General features: G+C 45.3%; 1 protein-coding gene across 1 annotated transcript in view; it reads right to left on the bottom strand.

Moving 5' to 3' along the window:
- DCLRE1C (DNA cross-link repair 1C) overlaps positions 1–14,470 on the bottom strand; it is a 28,638-nt gene extending 14,168 nt beyond the window's left edge. Inside the window, exons 1-4 of the mRNA XM_084649591.1 lie at positions 14,011–14,470; positions 10,135–10,186; positions 6,038–6,122; positions 71–130 (exon numbers count right to left, since the gene is read on the bottom strand). Coding sequence (XP_084505717.1) covers positions 71–130; positions 6,038–6,122; positions 10,135–10,186; positions 14,011–14,119 — 306 coding nt within the window. The 5' untranslated portion in view covers positions 14,120–14,470. The remainder of the gene's footprint in view (positions 1–70; positions 131–6,037; positions 6,123–10,134; positions 10,187–14,010) is intronic.
- Between the last annotated feature and the right edge of the window lie 2,340 nt (positions 14,471–16,810).

The raw sequence follows: 16,810 nt of genomic DNA, 5'->3' as shown, positions 1-16,810 counted from the left end.
GTAAGTATGAACTTAAAATTCTTTAAAACTTTCAATTGGTTGTTAAAAATACTTGTTTTTAAAAGGTTACCTCACCAGACGCTTCATCAAGTAAAGAAATCTGAGTTGGAGTTTCAACTTCAAGGGTAACCTACAACAAACAGAAAAATGCATCATAAAATGTAGTACACATGGTGTTTGATGTATGATTATGTCTAGCTGTTGGCTGACATGCCACAGACATCTTAAATGTCTACATGCATCCATAGGGCAGACAATCCAAGCCTGCAGAAAAAGGAAAACAAATTAAACTTCCCCAAAAACTCACGTACTTTCAATTTCAATAAAAAAAAATACATTCTGACAACTGTAAATGGATGGAAGCTAACTAAGCTGAGCACACCTGGATCAAGAGACACTGTTACACCTGACATTCCAACATTTTAAAGAAGCTGTGTTGACTTTCTCAGTATTATAAGGCTTATTTTTGGCGGAGAAAGCAATGACGCCAGCCTCAAGTGTTTAAAAAAAAAAACCCTGCAAAAATAAGCAACCATGAATCAGACTCCCCCTTATCCCCCGCCCCCAAAAAATCATGAGATAAGCTTGGGACTTTTTTTTTAAAATGGCTCAGTTCTTCATCTCTTGTGGGTTTTGAACTTGTACAAGTTTGAAGACATGTTTTCAAGCTTCAATCCTGCAGATTAGAAGCATATTTGACAATAAAAGTTAAGCATCTCACAAAGTAATATGACTCCAGGTGCTGGGGCTTCAACATAAACTACCACAATTTGATCACAAGTCTCACAAGAGCTGGAAACAGAGAGTGGCTTATTGTTTTTCTGCATTAAGGGCTATATCATTCCCTACACGAAAAATCCAGGAGGCACCAATGAGTTACTCTGAGAACTTTTGGGGGAGGGATAGCTCTGTGGTTTGAGCATTGGCCTGCTAAACCCAGGCTTGTGAGCTCAATCCTTGAGAGGGCCATTTAGGGATCTAGGGCAAAAATTGGGGATTGGTCCTGCTTTGAGCAAGGGGGTTGGACTAGATGACCTCCTGAGGTCCCTTCCAACCCTGATATTCTATGAACTCCGTGGGGTTTTGAGGCTGTGGGGTTCCCAAAGCACCATCATGTCATTGGGTGTGGTGGGTATGTCTTCCTGTGGAGAAGACAGGGAGTGCAGCCCTCCCAGCCCAGTGATTTCAAAATTCCCCAGATCCTGAGCCTTTCCCTGGGAGATGTCTCTGCATCATGACCACCACATCAGCACAGCTTCCTTTAGCTTCCCATTGATTCCTGGACTCTATCCCCTCACCCCTGAAGGAAGGAGCCACAAAGCAGCTTTTCAGAAATCAGCAAGCTGTTGGAATTTCTGCATATTTACATGCAGATGCCATGGAGAGGAGTTATCCCCCCATTCTGCCCCATCCCCCTTCCAAATACCCTTGGAACCTCAAACTAACATACCATATAGAAGCCCCTCTGAACTACTGATGGGGAGAAAGATACTGCTAATCAGGCTCCTCTCCTATTCTCAAATTTTCTGTTCAGTTCTGGTCAGTATTTCCAAGCATTTCACCTTCTCCTGCCAAAAAGCAGAGATGATCATTTGGCCTCTACAGGTTAAAAACCCAACACTGGGGGAAAACTGGGAGAGTGGGGGCCATCATGCCTCCAAGCAAGAGCTGCAACACTTGATATCCCAGTTTCTTAGCTAAGCAACTAGCCTACACATCGCTCTAGGTTTTTTATGATAAATAGATTCAAAGATTCCAGGACCAGAAGGGACCCGTCTGACTTCCTGAATTACATAGTCATAGATCTTCCCCAAAATAATTCCCAGAGTATAGCTTTTAGTAAAACATCCAATCTTGATTTAAAAATTTTCAGTGATGAAGAATCTACCATGACCCTTGGTAAACAGTCCCAGTGGTTAATTGTTCTCACCATTAAAAATGTACGCCTTATTTCCATTCTGAATTTGTCTAACTTTAACTTCCAGCCATTGGATTGTATTATACCTTCTCTGCTAGATTGAAGAGCCCATTATTAAATATTTGTTATTTATGGACTGTAATCAAGTCACCCCTCTGCCTTCTCTTTGTTAAGCTAAACAGATAGTGAGTGAGCTCTGAGTCTATAAGCCATAGATATCTTACAGTTTAATATTTAATGGTTTGTGCACATCAGTAGTATGGACTATGATGAGACAAATCTCAGAGCTGTGGTGTTGGATTTCCCAGCTAGCTAGCCAAAATTTAAACAAAATACATAGAAGTATATCAAACTTGTACATTACCTAGCCACAAAATATAGCTACACATGCCAAAAATGCAAGGAGCTGATACGTAAGGAACAATAGCTGTGTGTCACTTTTGTAGTATTAACACCACAAATACTGAAATTCATAACACCTTGGACTATCAAAAGATTTTTAAACTATAATTAATACTGATACACTTTCTACACTTCATTCAGCTTGGACAATTAAAACAGGTTGATGATCAGTTTCACTTTGCTACTCTCATGACTTAGCACAACGCTGCAGTGTTGGGGTTTCAAACATTGGTTAGGAATATTTCACTCCAGAGATAAACCTATTTCCCACTGGAATTATCAGAAATCTAAGTTTTGCGTCTAAATTTCCCGAAAAATGGTTTTACGATCGGCAGAAGAAAATTTGCTTTCATAGGCACAAGTAAAGGATAGATTTCTGGCCATATTCCTGGCAATTTTAATTTTAAGCTCTCAATAGATCAAAAGATGCTTTCTAGATATCTTATTCACACTCTCAGACTTCTCATCAAGCTCAGATCGCAAATCATAAACAATTATTTAGACAGAAGTTGATATTTTGAACAGCTCTCCTATTCTAATGAATATCAACCCAGTTTTAATCAACTTTACACTGTAATGCACAGTGATGCAAAGAGAAAGCTTATCATTTGTTATGAGACAAAGTTTGTGAACAAGACACCCACTCAACTACTTTCTGATTTAGTGGCTGTACACAGAGCCTTGCAAATCTGCAGATATCTGTTTCATATCGGATATCCATAGACCATTTTTGCAGATTGCGGATCAGATGCAGGGCTCTAGCTGTACAGTTCACTATAACTCTGTAAGTCATTACAGGGAGCAACATCGGCAACTCCTCTGCTTTTTAAATTTGTGTACTCAGGCATGCAAATCTAGAAGGTGCAACTATAAAACTCTTATTACAAGGATGTTTTAAAATCAGAAGATCAGGATAATACGTAGCACTACAGGAAACCTCCATGTATAATCTTAGATACTACACAGAAATACAGCAATCTGCAAAAAACCTAAAATTTTCAAATCACCTACTGTAACCTTCCCTCAAAAATAAGAACCTAGTACAGTATACTTTGAAAACCCACAATGCTAGGTAGATTGTAGAATAAAATAAATAAATAAAAACCCTATACTTCAACCATCATATTAGTATGTCACCAAGTTCCTTTGTTTGTAGATTACTGAAGATACACAAAGTCAAAGTAATAGAAACAAAACTTTCTATAAAAGTGTTACAGAAAGCTAATGGAACTTGATGTTCATGCAATGCTGTGAAATATGTAAAATACCATATTAAGTACTTATAATGCTTTAGTATAAAGAACAATACAGTAGGTTTTACAGCTTTTTATAAAAGGTAGCATTTGCCAAATAAGAACAGGATCCCAGTCTGAGGAGCTTTCAAAATACAGGTTCATACGAGTACAAAGAAAGACTAGTACCATCTAGACAGTGTGATGAGTGTTCATTGTAGCTAAATGCCATGTTGAAAAGACAAACTGCAAGTAGGTCACATTTATATAATCCAACACTTGCCCAATGCATAGTGTTTATATTCACTCTGTTTACAGCTAAAATTCATGGAGACAAATAGGCTCTGGGGTGATTTTGTATCATGATATGAAGTTTTTGAGGCTGGAAGAAAGACATTATAAAGCAGGAGGGAAACAGCACTCCCTCAAAAGATTCCTCCCCCCTCCACACATAAAAAAGGAGACCTTAAACCAAGAGAAACAGAGAAGTAAAAGAAGGGACACAAATAAATCAGGGCAGGCAGAGTGTGTTGCAGACATAAGGGAAGGTAGGACAACATCATGTTTAGAGGAGAGGAAGAGAAACTAAAAGAAAAATCAAGAGAATTGCTAAGTTTGTGGAAAGAAAGATAGGACTACTGGCTGAATAGAAATAAACATGCGATTCCAAAGAGCATACAACGGACACTGAGGCTATGTCTACACCAGTGGTTCTCAAAACCGGTCCATCTCTTGTTCAGGGAAAGCCCCTGGCGGGCCAGGCCAGTTTGTTTACCTGCTGCGTCCGCAGGTTCGGCCGATCGCAGCTCCCACTGGCCACAGTTCGCCGTTCCGGGCCAATGGGGGCTGCAGGAACAGCAGCCAGCACATCCCTCAGCCCATGCTGCTTCCTGCAGCCCCCATTGGCCTTGAGCGGCGAACTGCAGCCAGTGGGAGCAAACAAACTGGCCCAGCCCACCGGGGCTTTCCCTGAACAAGCGGCAGACCGGCTTTGAGAACCACTGATCTACACTACATCATTTACAGCGGTGCAGCTGCACGAGTGCATCAGCAACTCTAACGCACCAATGCAGCTGCACTGCTGTAGCGCTTCTGGTGAAGATACTCTAAGCCGATGGGAGAGAGCTCTGCCGTTGGCTTAATAACTCCTGCATTCATGAGAGGAGGCAGGTATGTCAGCAGGAGAAGCTCTCCTGCTGACACAGTGTTGTCTACACCGGTGCTTAGGGTCGGTGTAATTTACATCGCTCAAGGGGAGGGAAGAGGCTTATTCACACCCCTGAGCGATATAAGTCATACCAAAGTAATTTGTACTGCAGACATAACCTGAAAGGGGAGGGGATGACATGGCGTGGGGTGAAAATTAAACCCACAGATCATTGTAGCACTGGACACCAGCATCACTACTTAAAAACTGTTGCTTTGGACAATTTGGAGTAGATTGTATTTTTCAACATGGTGGATTTGGGGAGGAACAAAGTCTGATATGATTAACAATTAATTATGTTGGATCATATTAAAGTTCTGTATTAAAATCACAAATGAGTTTGACTCCCCATAGTTTAAATTCCAGGGTATTACTAATTAAGAGGTCTCTTGGTTTTTGGTACTGTTTCTCTCCCTCTCTGTGTGAAACTTGCAAGCTGCTAATTGTGTTAGTACATTCTAAGACAGAGTCTGTTCTCAAAGCAATTCTTTGTAAACAACAACTACTCACACAGAGAGAGACTCAAAGCAATACTCTAACAGAAACAGCACCCAGAGACTCCCCGCCCTTTTGCTGTATTTATCTCGCTTTGTTAACAATTGTGATTAAAATAGAGAGAGAGGATGTATGTGGATGGATGCTTGGTGTGGATAATAACTGAATGATCAGGGAGGTGCCAGCCTAAGAATCCAGTGTCCATCGGCTGAAGAAGGCGTCAAGTGGAAATAACCAGAGGACCCCCGGAGGGCAGACTGGAATCCACCCAACAGCCTCAAGAATGGGAGAATCAAAGAACAAGATAACATCTGGCAGCACGGAGCCGTCAGGAATGTGCCATCTGCTGATTGATTCAGCAACAGCATGATGAAGCAATTCCCATAGACTGGCATAGGAAGAAATTCCTATAAAAATGGACTCTAGAAAGTGAGAACTTTGAGGGGTCTGATTCTGCAAACCAACTTCCAGGAGCATCAGATGAGCATCTGACAAGGCCCTGCTCCCTCCTCATGTCCAGGCTACCTGGCCAGTGGCTTGACATGAGCAACTCTAAGGCTGGTAACTATGATAACAACCTTACAGAACCTGTGTGTCTGTGTATGAATGAATAAATATGAGATTGAATGGAATGTTATAGCTATAACTAACTGCTTACTACGATTCTTTCTGTATTCACAGTAAATGTGGTATTTTGCCTTTTCCCCTTTAATAAGATCCTGCTGGATTTTATTTTATTGGTATAACAATGACACTTGCTTTCATGTTAAAAAGTTAACTTACAATGCGATTCTCCCAAAACTTGTATTTCGGGCTAGTCAGCAGCAACTCCTTGGTTACCGGTGAACAGTACAAGTGAACTTTCAAGCTGCACACAGAGAAGAAAACAGATCAATAAGGCTTTCAAAATACAGAACAGGGAACAATCAAGTGTCATGTGCCACTCCGCATATCCTCTGGACCTTTCCCCTAGTTAGAAGGGGAGTAACAGAACCGTAGAAGCAGTAGAGTTCATGAAGTTGTCCTACCACAGGCTGGAGGCAGACCACAGGTCAAACAGAGTCACTCCACCAGGTGTGTGGGTCTTCCTAAGACACGTATCTAAACTTACAAATACTTGCTTTAAAAAAAAAAAAATCCTTTCCTCCTTTGCTTACCTATCAAGATCTGAGTTTAAAGGTCCCCATACTTTCCTGGAATAGTTGATAACTATCACAAACACCTAATTCGAGCATTGGAATGTAGTTTCTTACACCATTCCAGGCTTTAGAGAAAACCATAAGATCTCTAACTCCTTTCTTGAGCTTCTCAGTTCGCTTTTAAGAAGGGATCAAGTAAGCTACCAACTTGTAAACCCAATTTGGGTTCTAGGGAACAACAGAGTTTAGCAGTGGACTACCAAATGGCTATGAGACATTCGCCTATTTAAAATACATCACTGCAAGGGTAGGAAATGGCAAAACACTAGACATTATTTATTTGCACTCCAGGAAAGTGTCTGTTGCTATTCCACTCACACCTAGGGGATGTCTACTGTATAAACTTAAGTCAATCTAGTCCACACTGCCCTTCTTCTGTTGGTGGTGCGCGTCCTCACCAAGAGCGCTTCCACCAACTTAAGAGGGGCAGTGTGGGAGGCTGAGTCAGGACTCTCAGCTCTACATGCAGCTCCCCTGGGAATGGGGCAACTTCACTGGGCTTCTTAGATCCCCGCCGGGAACAGCGCAGCCAACCCTGCTACCTCCGGGCTTTCCACCAGGAGCAAGGCAGCAACCAGACTCCAGACACGGAGCTCCCTGCTGGGGGAAGTTGGGCTCCTGGCAGAAAACCGAGAAGCCTGGTGGGTCTGCCCCTTTCCTGGTGGGGAGCCGAGAGTCCAGGTAGCAGCCTGCATCAGAGCAGGGAGCCAGGGCAGCAGCCCAGATGAGAGTGGGGAGCCAGGAGGGCAGAAGCCAGGCTTGAAGTGGAGACCAGGAGCAGCCTGGCTGGGGAGCCAGGAGCCAGCTTTTTTGTCAATTTCACAGGTCCAGAAGAGACGTGAAATTGACAAGAATTACAGCCAATAGATGCAAGTAAGGCAATGTCTACAAGGACACTGCATTCCCGAATTACACCAACATAAGCCCTACATCGCTCATGGTGGTGGAGTTATGTCAGTGTAGTAGGGCACTTACATCGGTGGAAGCAAGGCTGCAGTGTGTACACTGACAATTAGGTTGACGTAAGCTGCCTTACGTCCACCTAACGCTGTAGTGTAGACCTGGCCTTAGTATGGAAGAAGAAACAGTGACAGAGTGGGAAGGGCCAAAATTTGCTCTGTTGCCTTGGTAACAGGGAACAGAGGACATTATTGGAGACAATAGTAAGCACGTATCTGAACCCAAATGGTCTGGAGTTAGATCACAGATCCCAGCTCACTCCTCTCTCCTTAATGGGCCAAATCCAAACACATCAACCTAGATCTGGATTTTGAACTGCTGAGTTTGAGAGAGTTTAGAATCCAAAGTTTAGCTCTGTCATTTTAGAAATACAAAGGTTATATCTGGAGCTTGGATCCTGGCCCACATCTAGTTGATAGTAAAAAAGGTTATGAGCAGGTAACTGCAGTGGTCAGGCAAAATTTGTAGACGATTGTCTTGAAGATATAATTTAATAAGTGGTTACATTTGCTGTGGCTCCCCACATTTTGGTGAGGGGGCAACAAATAAATTCAAAAGATTCTGAACAAAGGACTGAAGGATGAGGAACCTGCTCCTGGGTAAAACTACACCCAACCCAAGCAGGCTCCAGATTTCTAGCACCAGAGAGCAGCAATAGTGGGGTAGATACAGCCCAGGCCACTTGAACATAGGGGTGTCTGCTCAGACATCCCACTGGTACAAAGCTGCATGTACTCCTTCTCCCGAGCCAAGCAGGCTGGCAAAATAGCGATGTCCCATGGGAAGAGGTCCAGATTCCCAGCAGGAAGAGGCAACAGATATTCACAGCCTTTGGACCCTGGTAACATCGCCACATCATCCATATTTACTAACTTTGTATACTGTTGTCTAGTCTGACCTCCTCCCAACTCTCCCTAACGCCTACACTTCCTCTGCAGCAGCAGCACCAGCAGGAGCCAAAAGGTGCACCTCAATCCCAGTCCCCTTCCCATCCCGGACCACCTTCATAGACTATAATGTCATCTAGACTCCCATCAGAACTCTGCACTGACATACTCTAAACTAGTACGATGAGGAACCAGATTTGCCATGTACAGAGTCCACGTGGAAAAGGTGAATTAGAATTAGTTTAAGTAGATTCCATCCTGGTCCAGCAAGAGCTTTTTTATTCACAATTTTAAAGTCTGTTATCTAACAACCCTGCAGGGCTAGAAACTTTATATCGCTGGTACAGGTAGATTCCAAATGGGATCCAGCACTCACTTTTACCTAACCCTAGAAGTCATTACATGTTTAGGTATAAAAAAAGTATTTAGGTCATTTTAAGAATTACTTCCCTCTCTGAATATGATACTGTGGGGCTTACGGTAGCAAACAGACCTACCTTTATATGGAAAGAGATACAAAATACAAACCATCAGATTGTTTTAAAGCTCAAATAAAAGTATTCTAGAAATTGTACAATGTGCCATATATGGAATGTATGATGTGATAAGATTTTAATCAGTACTCAGATGGGATGATTTGTGTGGAAGCCAATCCGTACTCAGGTTGGTATACTGCATTTTTTTCCACAGATCTTATAAAAAAAAAATCTTCAAAAACACCAAGTTGAGCAGGTAAGTAGTCTATGTAACCACCTATATCCCTGTTACCATCATCGTACTCCTTCAGATTGTTATACCTACTTGTGTTTTGTTTTAAATTAGATTGTATACTCTGTGTGTTTGCACAGCACATGACACAATGGGACCTCCAATCCTGACTAGAGCTTCTGGACATTACTGTAATATGTAATACACTTTTCTACCCAATTATAACACAGTATGTGTAGTATTTGAACTTTTGCCCACTTTGATCAGAGAAGTAGGAACACAGCTGTTTGAGGTAATGCAGGGTTGGGGTAGGCTTTGTTAAGGAAAAGTTAGCATATGTTAGCATAGCACTTTGGTTTGGGGCCCACCATTGTCTAAAAGCAAGCACATCGTGCACCAGGAGGAGCGTTCCTTAGATACTGCATTCCTGTGAAAACCCTCCCCCTTGTTTCCAGCCTGTCTCAACTCCCGATTTCTGTTCTTTGTCTGTTCCTAACTCCCTGCCTCCTGGCCTTGATGTGAGCCTTCCATCCTGATAAGAAAGGCTACTGGTGCATTGCTTTAAGACCATGTTGTGTAGTTGAAGTAATGGTCTAGCATGGGGAACGTACCTTGCAGGGATAGGTGGTATATAAGGGAAGGGTTTGTCTATTGGCTAAGGTTTCCAATGCATGAGGGCAACATGCTTTGCTAAAAAGTATATAATCTCTGTATAACCCTCATTCGGGGTCCCCTCCTGACTAGCAGGGGGGCATCACGCTCGAGCGTAATAAACTTAGAATAATAACTTAGCGTAATAAACTCTGGAAACTCTGCAGTTGTGGACTTTGTTTGTGTGCCTCAGCCTAGACTCAAACTGTGAGTGACCTATCAGGTATAATTCGCAGCAGTTCTTGTGCGTGACCTATCAGGTATAATTCGTAACAGCTTTGGCAGAGAAACAAAGGGAATGTGTCATATTGCAAGAGCAAGTGCTGGCGTGGGGGGGGGGAACCACAGCAGTGGGGTTGTCTCCAGGTCCCAGTGATCTTTCAAGAAAAGTTTACTGAGAAAAGTGTGTAGACCTGAATTTCCCCAGCACTTAAGGGACAAGTTCCAATGATATTACTTTAGTGAAAGCCATTACCTGCACTCCAGTCTTCTTTTCAAGGAAGGCGCTCTCAGCCCTTTCATGTGATCTAACAGTAAGATATAAAGTTCATAACAACTTTATTTTTTTTAAAGTTACCATACATCACAGCTTTTATATTTAAGAGTAATAGAAAAAAATCACAGATAGGTTTATTATTTATAGCATAGTGCTATACAGTAAAATAAGACTATGATTCCTGCCCTGTGAAGAGCTAACAATCTCAGGCCCTGATCCTACAATGAGCTCCATGAAGGCAACCCCCTGTGCCAGCTGCGAGCTCATTGCATGATTCTACAAATGCTTATTCTCCCCAACAGTCCCACTTAAGTTTGCATGATGAAGCCCCAAATAAACATGACACAGACAAAAACAATGATAAGGGGGATGGATTTATACAAAGAAGTCTGGTTTTGTAGTTACTCCTGGGGGAATTCTGCACCACTGTGCATGCGCAGAATTCATGTCCCCCACAGATTTCTTTGCTTACCCACAGAAAAATGACTTTCTGACGGGGAAGCAAAAGGAAACTGCAAGAGGAATCACGCACCACTCTCTAGAGGCATAGGTACATCATTTCAGCACCTAGAGCAGCTGGCAGAGAGTAAGTCACCATGGGGCTGGAGACACCCCAGCCAGTGGCTCCTACCTTGAGCCAGGATCAGCTGCTAGTCCCGGCTGGGCTGGAGAAAAGACAGGACTTCCTCTTCCCCTTAAGGAGTGGCTGAGGCTGTCAGACATACCCCTAGAAAACTCTCCCAGGTGCAGGAAGCTCAGCATCCATCCCTACTTTCTGCTCCCATCGCTCCTCTGCTGTGGGGGGAGGGGTCACTGTACGGGGAGCTGCTCCCCCATCCACCCAACCTGCATGCATCTGGACCTCCTACATCCAGACACCGCTGCCAAGCCTCACCCAGTACATCCAGAACCCCCCTAGCTCTCCATACCCAAACCCCACTGAACCTCAACCCCTACATCTGGACACCCCCTTTCACCCAGACCATCTGCCTCCGGACCCCCACCCCTGCACTCAGACCACCCACCACTGAGCTCCCTGCACTCAAATCCCCACCCTGATGCCCCAACCCCTACACCACCCTGAGCCCCTACATCCAGACCCCCACGCCACTGATCTCCAACTAGCTGTACCCAGACGTGCACCCCATCAAACTCTACTCCCCTAGCCCTCCCGCTTAAAGCCACACACCCAGACCCCTCTGCTGAGCCCCAACCACCTTCACCTGGAAGCCCCTGCAGAATTCCATTGCCCCTGCACCTGGAAACCCCCCCCCCCAACACACACACACACACACACACACACAAGCCTCTGTACATCCAGATCCCTCCACACCTATACCCTGCCCCCCACTGAGTTGCCTGCACCCAGATTGTCCCACACAGAATCCTCTCACCCCATACCTGAATCACCCCACATTGAGCCCCTCTATACTTGGATCCTGCCTGGTTGACTCTGCCTACCCCACACCTGGTGTGCCTGGCCCGCCTGGCGCAGAGAGGCAGCACCCCAGGGTGTTTCTGGGGCAGGCCCAGGCCTTGTGCTGTGTCACAGTTGGGTGCAGCCTCACCGCTGAGTCCATGTCCCAGTGGCAGGGAGGCTGCAGGGTGATCTCCCATCTTCGTGCAGCCGGTGCTCCCCACTGCCATGCTGAAGCCTCTGCATTTACTTATTGACAAATGAAATGGGAATTTTGCGGAATTTTAAAATATTGTGTGCAGAATTTTTATTTGTTTTTTGGCACAGAATGCCCTCAGGTGTATGTAGTGTACATCATTACAGAAGTTTGTTCTGCACAAACGAAGGAGAGAAATTCCTGCCCCCTTGAAGATAAAAATAAAAAAAAAATAGTGACTCCCCAATCAGGTGCAGAAAAATCTATGGTCATGATACAGCATTCAGTCTGAACGTCCTCTTAGATACAATGACATGTTACTCTTGTGCATGGCATGAAAAAAAAGTATGATTGTTTCTTTAAAAAAATAAAACCTTAGAATGCAGCAGGATATAGTGCTAAAGGGAAACTGATTTTCAATTTTCCATTCCTGATACACCCGGTTACATTTTACCTCTACTTTCGCATTAGCTGTATTACTTGATTATCAATAACACACCCTTCAAATTAGTCTCACTAGGGTGGTGGGCAGGGTAACATGCCCAGAAAGGACATGATGGGAACGGGGGGGGGGGAGGAGGGCTCCAGCACAGTTCTGGGGTAGGGGAACTTGGGGCAAACTTTGGAGCAAGGTGGTACAGCCCCACACAGAGAGGGGAAGTGGAGGAGCAGGGCGGGGATCAATAGCCCCACACAGAGAAGCCACAGGAAGTGGAGGAGCGGGTCGGGAACCAGGGCAAATGCAGCATACGTGGCTGTGCAGTGCACCCAAAAATTTGGGACACCATTCCCCTCACTGGCTGCAGCTGGACTCCTCCCACTCATGGTCTCTCACACTTCCCTAACACACACACACACACACACAGTCTCTCTCACACAGACTCACACAAAGGTGGCAATTTTGCAAAAGAAAAGCTTCAAAGACAGACTCCAACAAGAAACTGCTGAGCTTGAATTAATATGCAAACTAGATACCATTAACTTGGGTTTGAACAGAGACTGGGAGTGGCTGGGTCATTGCACATCTTGAATCTATTTGCCCATGTTAAGTATCCTCACACCTTCTTGTCAACTATCTAAATGGGCCATCTTGATTGTCACTGCAAAAAAAAAAAAATTTCTCCTGCTGATAATAGCTCATCTTAATTAATTAGCCTCTTACGGTGGGTATGGCTACTTCCACCTTTTCATGTTCTCTGTATATCTATCTATCTTCTTAAAAAGAAGAGGAGTACTTATGGCACCTTAGAGACTAACCAATTTATCTGAGCATAAGCTTTCGTGACCTACAGCTCATTTCATTGGATGCTCACGAACGCTTGTGCTCAGATAAATTGGTTAGTCTCTAAGGTGCCACAAGTCCTCCTTTTCTTTTTGCGGATACAGACTAACACGGCTGCGACTCTGAAGCCTGTTTATCTTCTTACTCTATGTTCCATTCCACGCATCCGATGAAGTGAGCTGTAGCCCACAAAAGCTCATGCTCTAATAAATCTGTTAGTCTCTAAGGTGCCACACGTCCTCCGGTTCTTTTCACGCAGACTGGCTCTCACACCCACATACACTCTGCCTCTCACGGGTCACAGTCTCTCACACACACACACCCCCACGTATTATTGTTGTTATTACCGCTTGGTACTTCCTGTCAACAGGCTCTGGGTGAGCCAGGCGTGGCGCGGGGCTGCAGGAGGGCCCTGGGCCCTGGCAAGATGCGACCCCCACGTGACAGCGCGAAGCCTGCCTCGAGCCACTGCCTGCATAGGAAGCTCGAAGTGTGTCAGCAATGGGGGGGGGTTCTGGGGGGGTCCACAGGCGGGGGGGGGGGGGTGGCCGTGCCCCCTTGACACGCCGGGGCCGGCTGGGGACTGCCTTCAGTGGAACACAGGGCACCAGTTTAATAATGCTGCCAGGGGCCCCCTAAACCCTGCGGACGCTGAGGAGGGATTCTGAGGTGCGGTTAAACAGCTCCCAACGGAAGTGGGGCGGGGGCGGGGTGAGGAAGGGAGAAGCTGAAGCTCAGAGCCGGGGGAGGGGAGGATGACAGGGTCTTCGGGAGGGCAGCCGCCGCCGCCGCCGCCACGCAGGACACCCCCGGGAGGGCGGCGGCGGCGGCGGCGCCAGCCGTGTGGGGCGGGGGAGGGTCTCCCCGGGGGCGGCGCCAGGCGCGCGCGGAGGGAAGGGCACGCGCAGCGCGAGCGAAGCGGCGGGCGCGCGGAGCCGGCGGGACCTCTCGCGCCCTCACCCTTGTGGCAGTGGGACAGGAAGTAGGCCCGCGCCCGCAGGTTCTCCCGGTCGAAGCGGTCTATGGACAGCCAGGGGTACTCCCGCATCCTGCCTCCGAAGCTGCTCATGGCGCAGCCCTGCTCCTCGGACTCCGTCCGACCACCATCCCTACCTCTCCCATTGGCTGCGGCCCAAACCAATCACAGAGCCGCCTTTGCGACCCGTTCGCCTACGAGGCAAAGGCCGGGGCGGGGCCTTTTCTTAAAGGGCCAGTAAAAGAAATGACTCAAGTTTTTCTACGCCGGATCTTGCCGTGAGGTTTGGACCTGCTGCTCTGTCCGTGTGAATATGGGGACAGAAGGGCCTCGCCGCCCGGCAGGATGGGGAGAAGGGTATGCCTGTGTACTCCAGGCCCGCTCATTCTTGAGTGCAGTGATTTATCAATAAGGAATTTAGGTAGTTAATAACTGATACCCTTAGCATCTACATCATTAATAATGACTCTTGGTAACTGAATAATGTTGAGTATGGATAATTACTGCATTAGGAATTCATTTCCTGCCTTAGACATTTACAAAGCAACAAACACTGCACTATCATGAATAATTATAATTAATCCATTAGTAATTGGTTGTGAGTAGTTCTAACTAATTCAGTAATTGTGAATTATAAGTAAGTTATATCAGTAATTGTTTTGCTCCAACACTGTCCAGTAGTATTTGTCATTATGACATTCGTTTATTTTGTGGGTGAGGGGCAAACTATTGAATTCTCAAGAACTGCTGTGCACTGTTTTTAGTACTTTGGCCTAGACCAACTCCTGTGAGTTAGGCTCCTAAATATCTTTGAGGATCTGGGCTTTTGTCTCTGTTTACAGCATGTTCAGTGCCCTGTTCAAAGTGAGAAAAAAAATGTAATTATTGTCAAGCACTAATCTTTTAGCTATTTATGCTGCTGTCATCACCATGGTGGTATATCAAATTTTATATCTGTTAGGGAGGGATTAATGCAGGGGACACGAAGTCAGACAACATGCATTCTTTTCCCAACGGTGCCTTTGGCTCATTGTATAACCTTGGTCAAGTCACTTACTCCCATTTTCAAAAGTGACCAATAAGTGTGGCCGCACAATTTTGCCTGCCCAATTCAAGACCTAAATGTCCACAACGCCAACACCTCAAAACGGAGCTGGCCCTTTTGAAAATGTTGGTTATAATCTCTCTCTTCCTCCAGCTGCGCTGCTGAAAAGGCAGGTAACACTTCCCTCCTTTACAGGGGTATATTTCCTACCTAAAAAGAAAAGGAGGACTTGTGGCACCTTAGAGACTAACAAATTTATTTGAGCATAAGCTTTCATGAGCTGAAGTGAAGAAACAGATTGACAGAGCCAGAAGAGTACCCAGAATTTACCTACTACAGGACAGGCCCAACAAAGAAAATAACAGAACGCCACTAACCATCACCTTCAGCCCCCAATTAAAACCTCTCCAGTGCTTCATCAAGGATCTACAACCTATCCTGAAGGATGACCCATCACTCTCACAGATCTTGGGAGACAGGCCAGTCCTTGCTTACAGACAGCCACGAAACCTGAAGCAAATACTCACCAGCAACCACACAACAGAACCACTAACCCAGTAACCTATCCTTGCAACAAAACATGTTGCCAACTGTGTCCACGTATCTATTCAGGGGACCCCATCACAGGGCCTAATCACATCAGCTACACTATCAGAGGCTCGTCCCCCTGCACATCTACCAATGTGATATATGCCATCATGTGCCAGCAATGCCCCTCTGCCATGTACATTGGTCAAACTGGACAGTCTCTACGTAAAAGAATAAATGGACTCAAATCAGACGTCAAGAATTATAACATTCAAAAACCAGTCGGAGAACACTTCAATCTCTTTGGTCACTCGATTACAGACCTAAAAGTTGCAATTCTTCAACAAAAAAGCTTCAAAATCAGAGTCCAACGAGAGACTGTTAAATTGGAATTCATTTGCAAAACTAGATACGATTAATTTAGGCTTGAATAAAGACTGGGAGTGGATGGGTCATTACATAAAGTAAAACTATTTCCCCATGTTTATCCTCCCCCCCCCCCATGTTCTTGTCAACTGCTGGAAATGGCCCACCTTGATTACTACAAAAGGTTCCCCCACCTCCCTGCTCTCCTGCTGGTAATAGCTCACCTTACCTGATCACTCTGGTTACCGTGTGTATGGTAACACGCATTGTTTCATGTTCTCTCTCTATATATATGTAAGCAGTGTCAGGATGAGCTCCACCCTGACATCTGGTGGTGAGGTGTGGCAAGTTGTGGAAAAGAACTTCAGGGGCCGATCTCATTTGCATAGGCACACCCACCACGCCTAGAATGAGACCATAGCTGCCCAAATGGTCACTTTGGCTGCTGTGGGATCCCCAGTGTCTCTGTTATTGAGGCAGGAAGAATAAATTGTTATTACCCTGATTATGGGAACTGTGCTTGGAACTGTACGTGGCCTTTTGTTATGATGGAGGGATTCACCATCAACTAAGTAGCACTCGCTAGGCAAGGGTCATGGGTTCCAAAACTGTGTGAATGGAGAGAGGCTGGGGACAAGTAGTAGTACTTGGTGGCATGGGCCCCTTGGTGAGGGCCTTACATGCTGATTGCACTTCCTCCTCTCTCCACTGTGGAATATCAGAGCTAATTTTGATTTCATTAGAAGTCTAGTTATAGGCTGCTGAGCTCACTTTGGGCTGACAGTGCACCAGCACTGGGGCTCCCCTACTATAAGCTGAATTCACCTAAGAGCTGAAATCACTGA

The sequence above is a fragment of the Lepidochelys olivacea genome (assembly GCF_965140295.1).
Source record: "Lepidochelys olivacea isolate rLepOli2 genome assembly, chromosome: 1".
Lineage (NCBI taxonomy): Eukaryota > Metazoa > Chordata > Testudines > Cheloniidae > Lepidochelys > Lepidochelys olivacea.
Note: the sequence above shows the minus strand (reverse complement) of the source record. Positions and strands in the feature narration are given on the sequence as shown.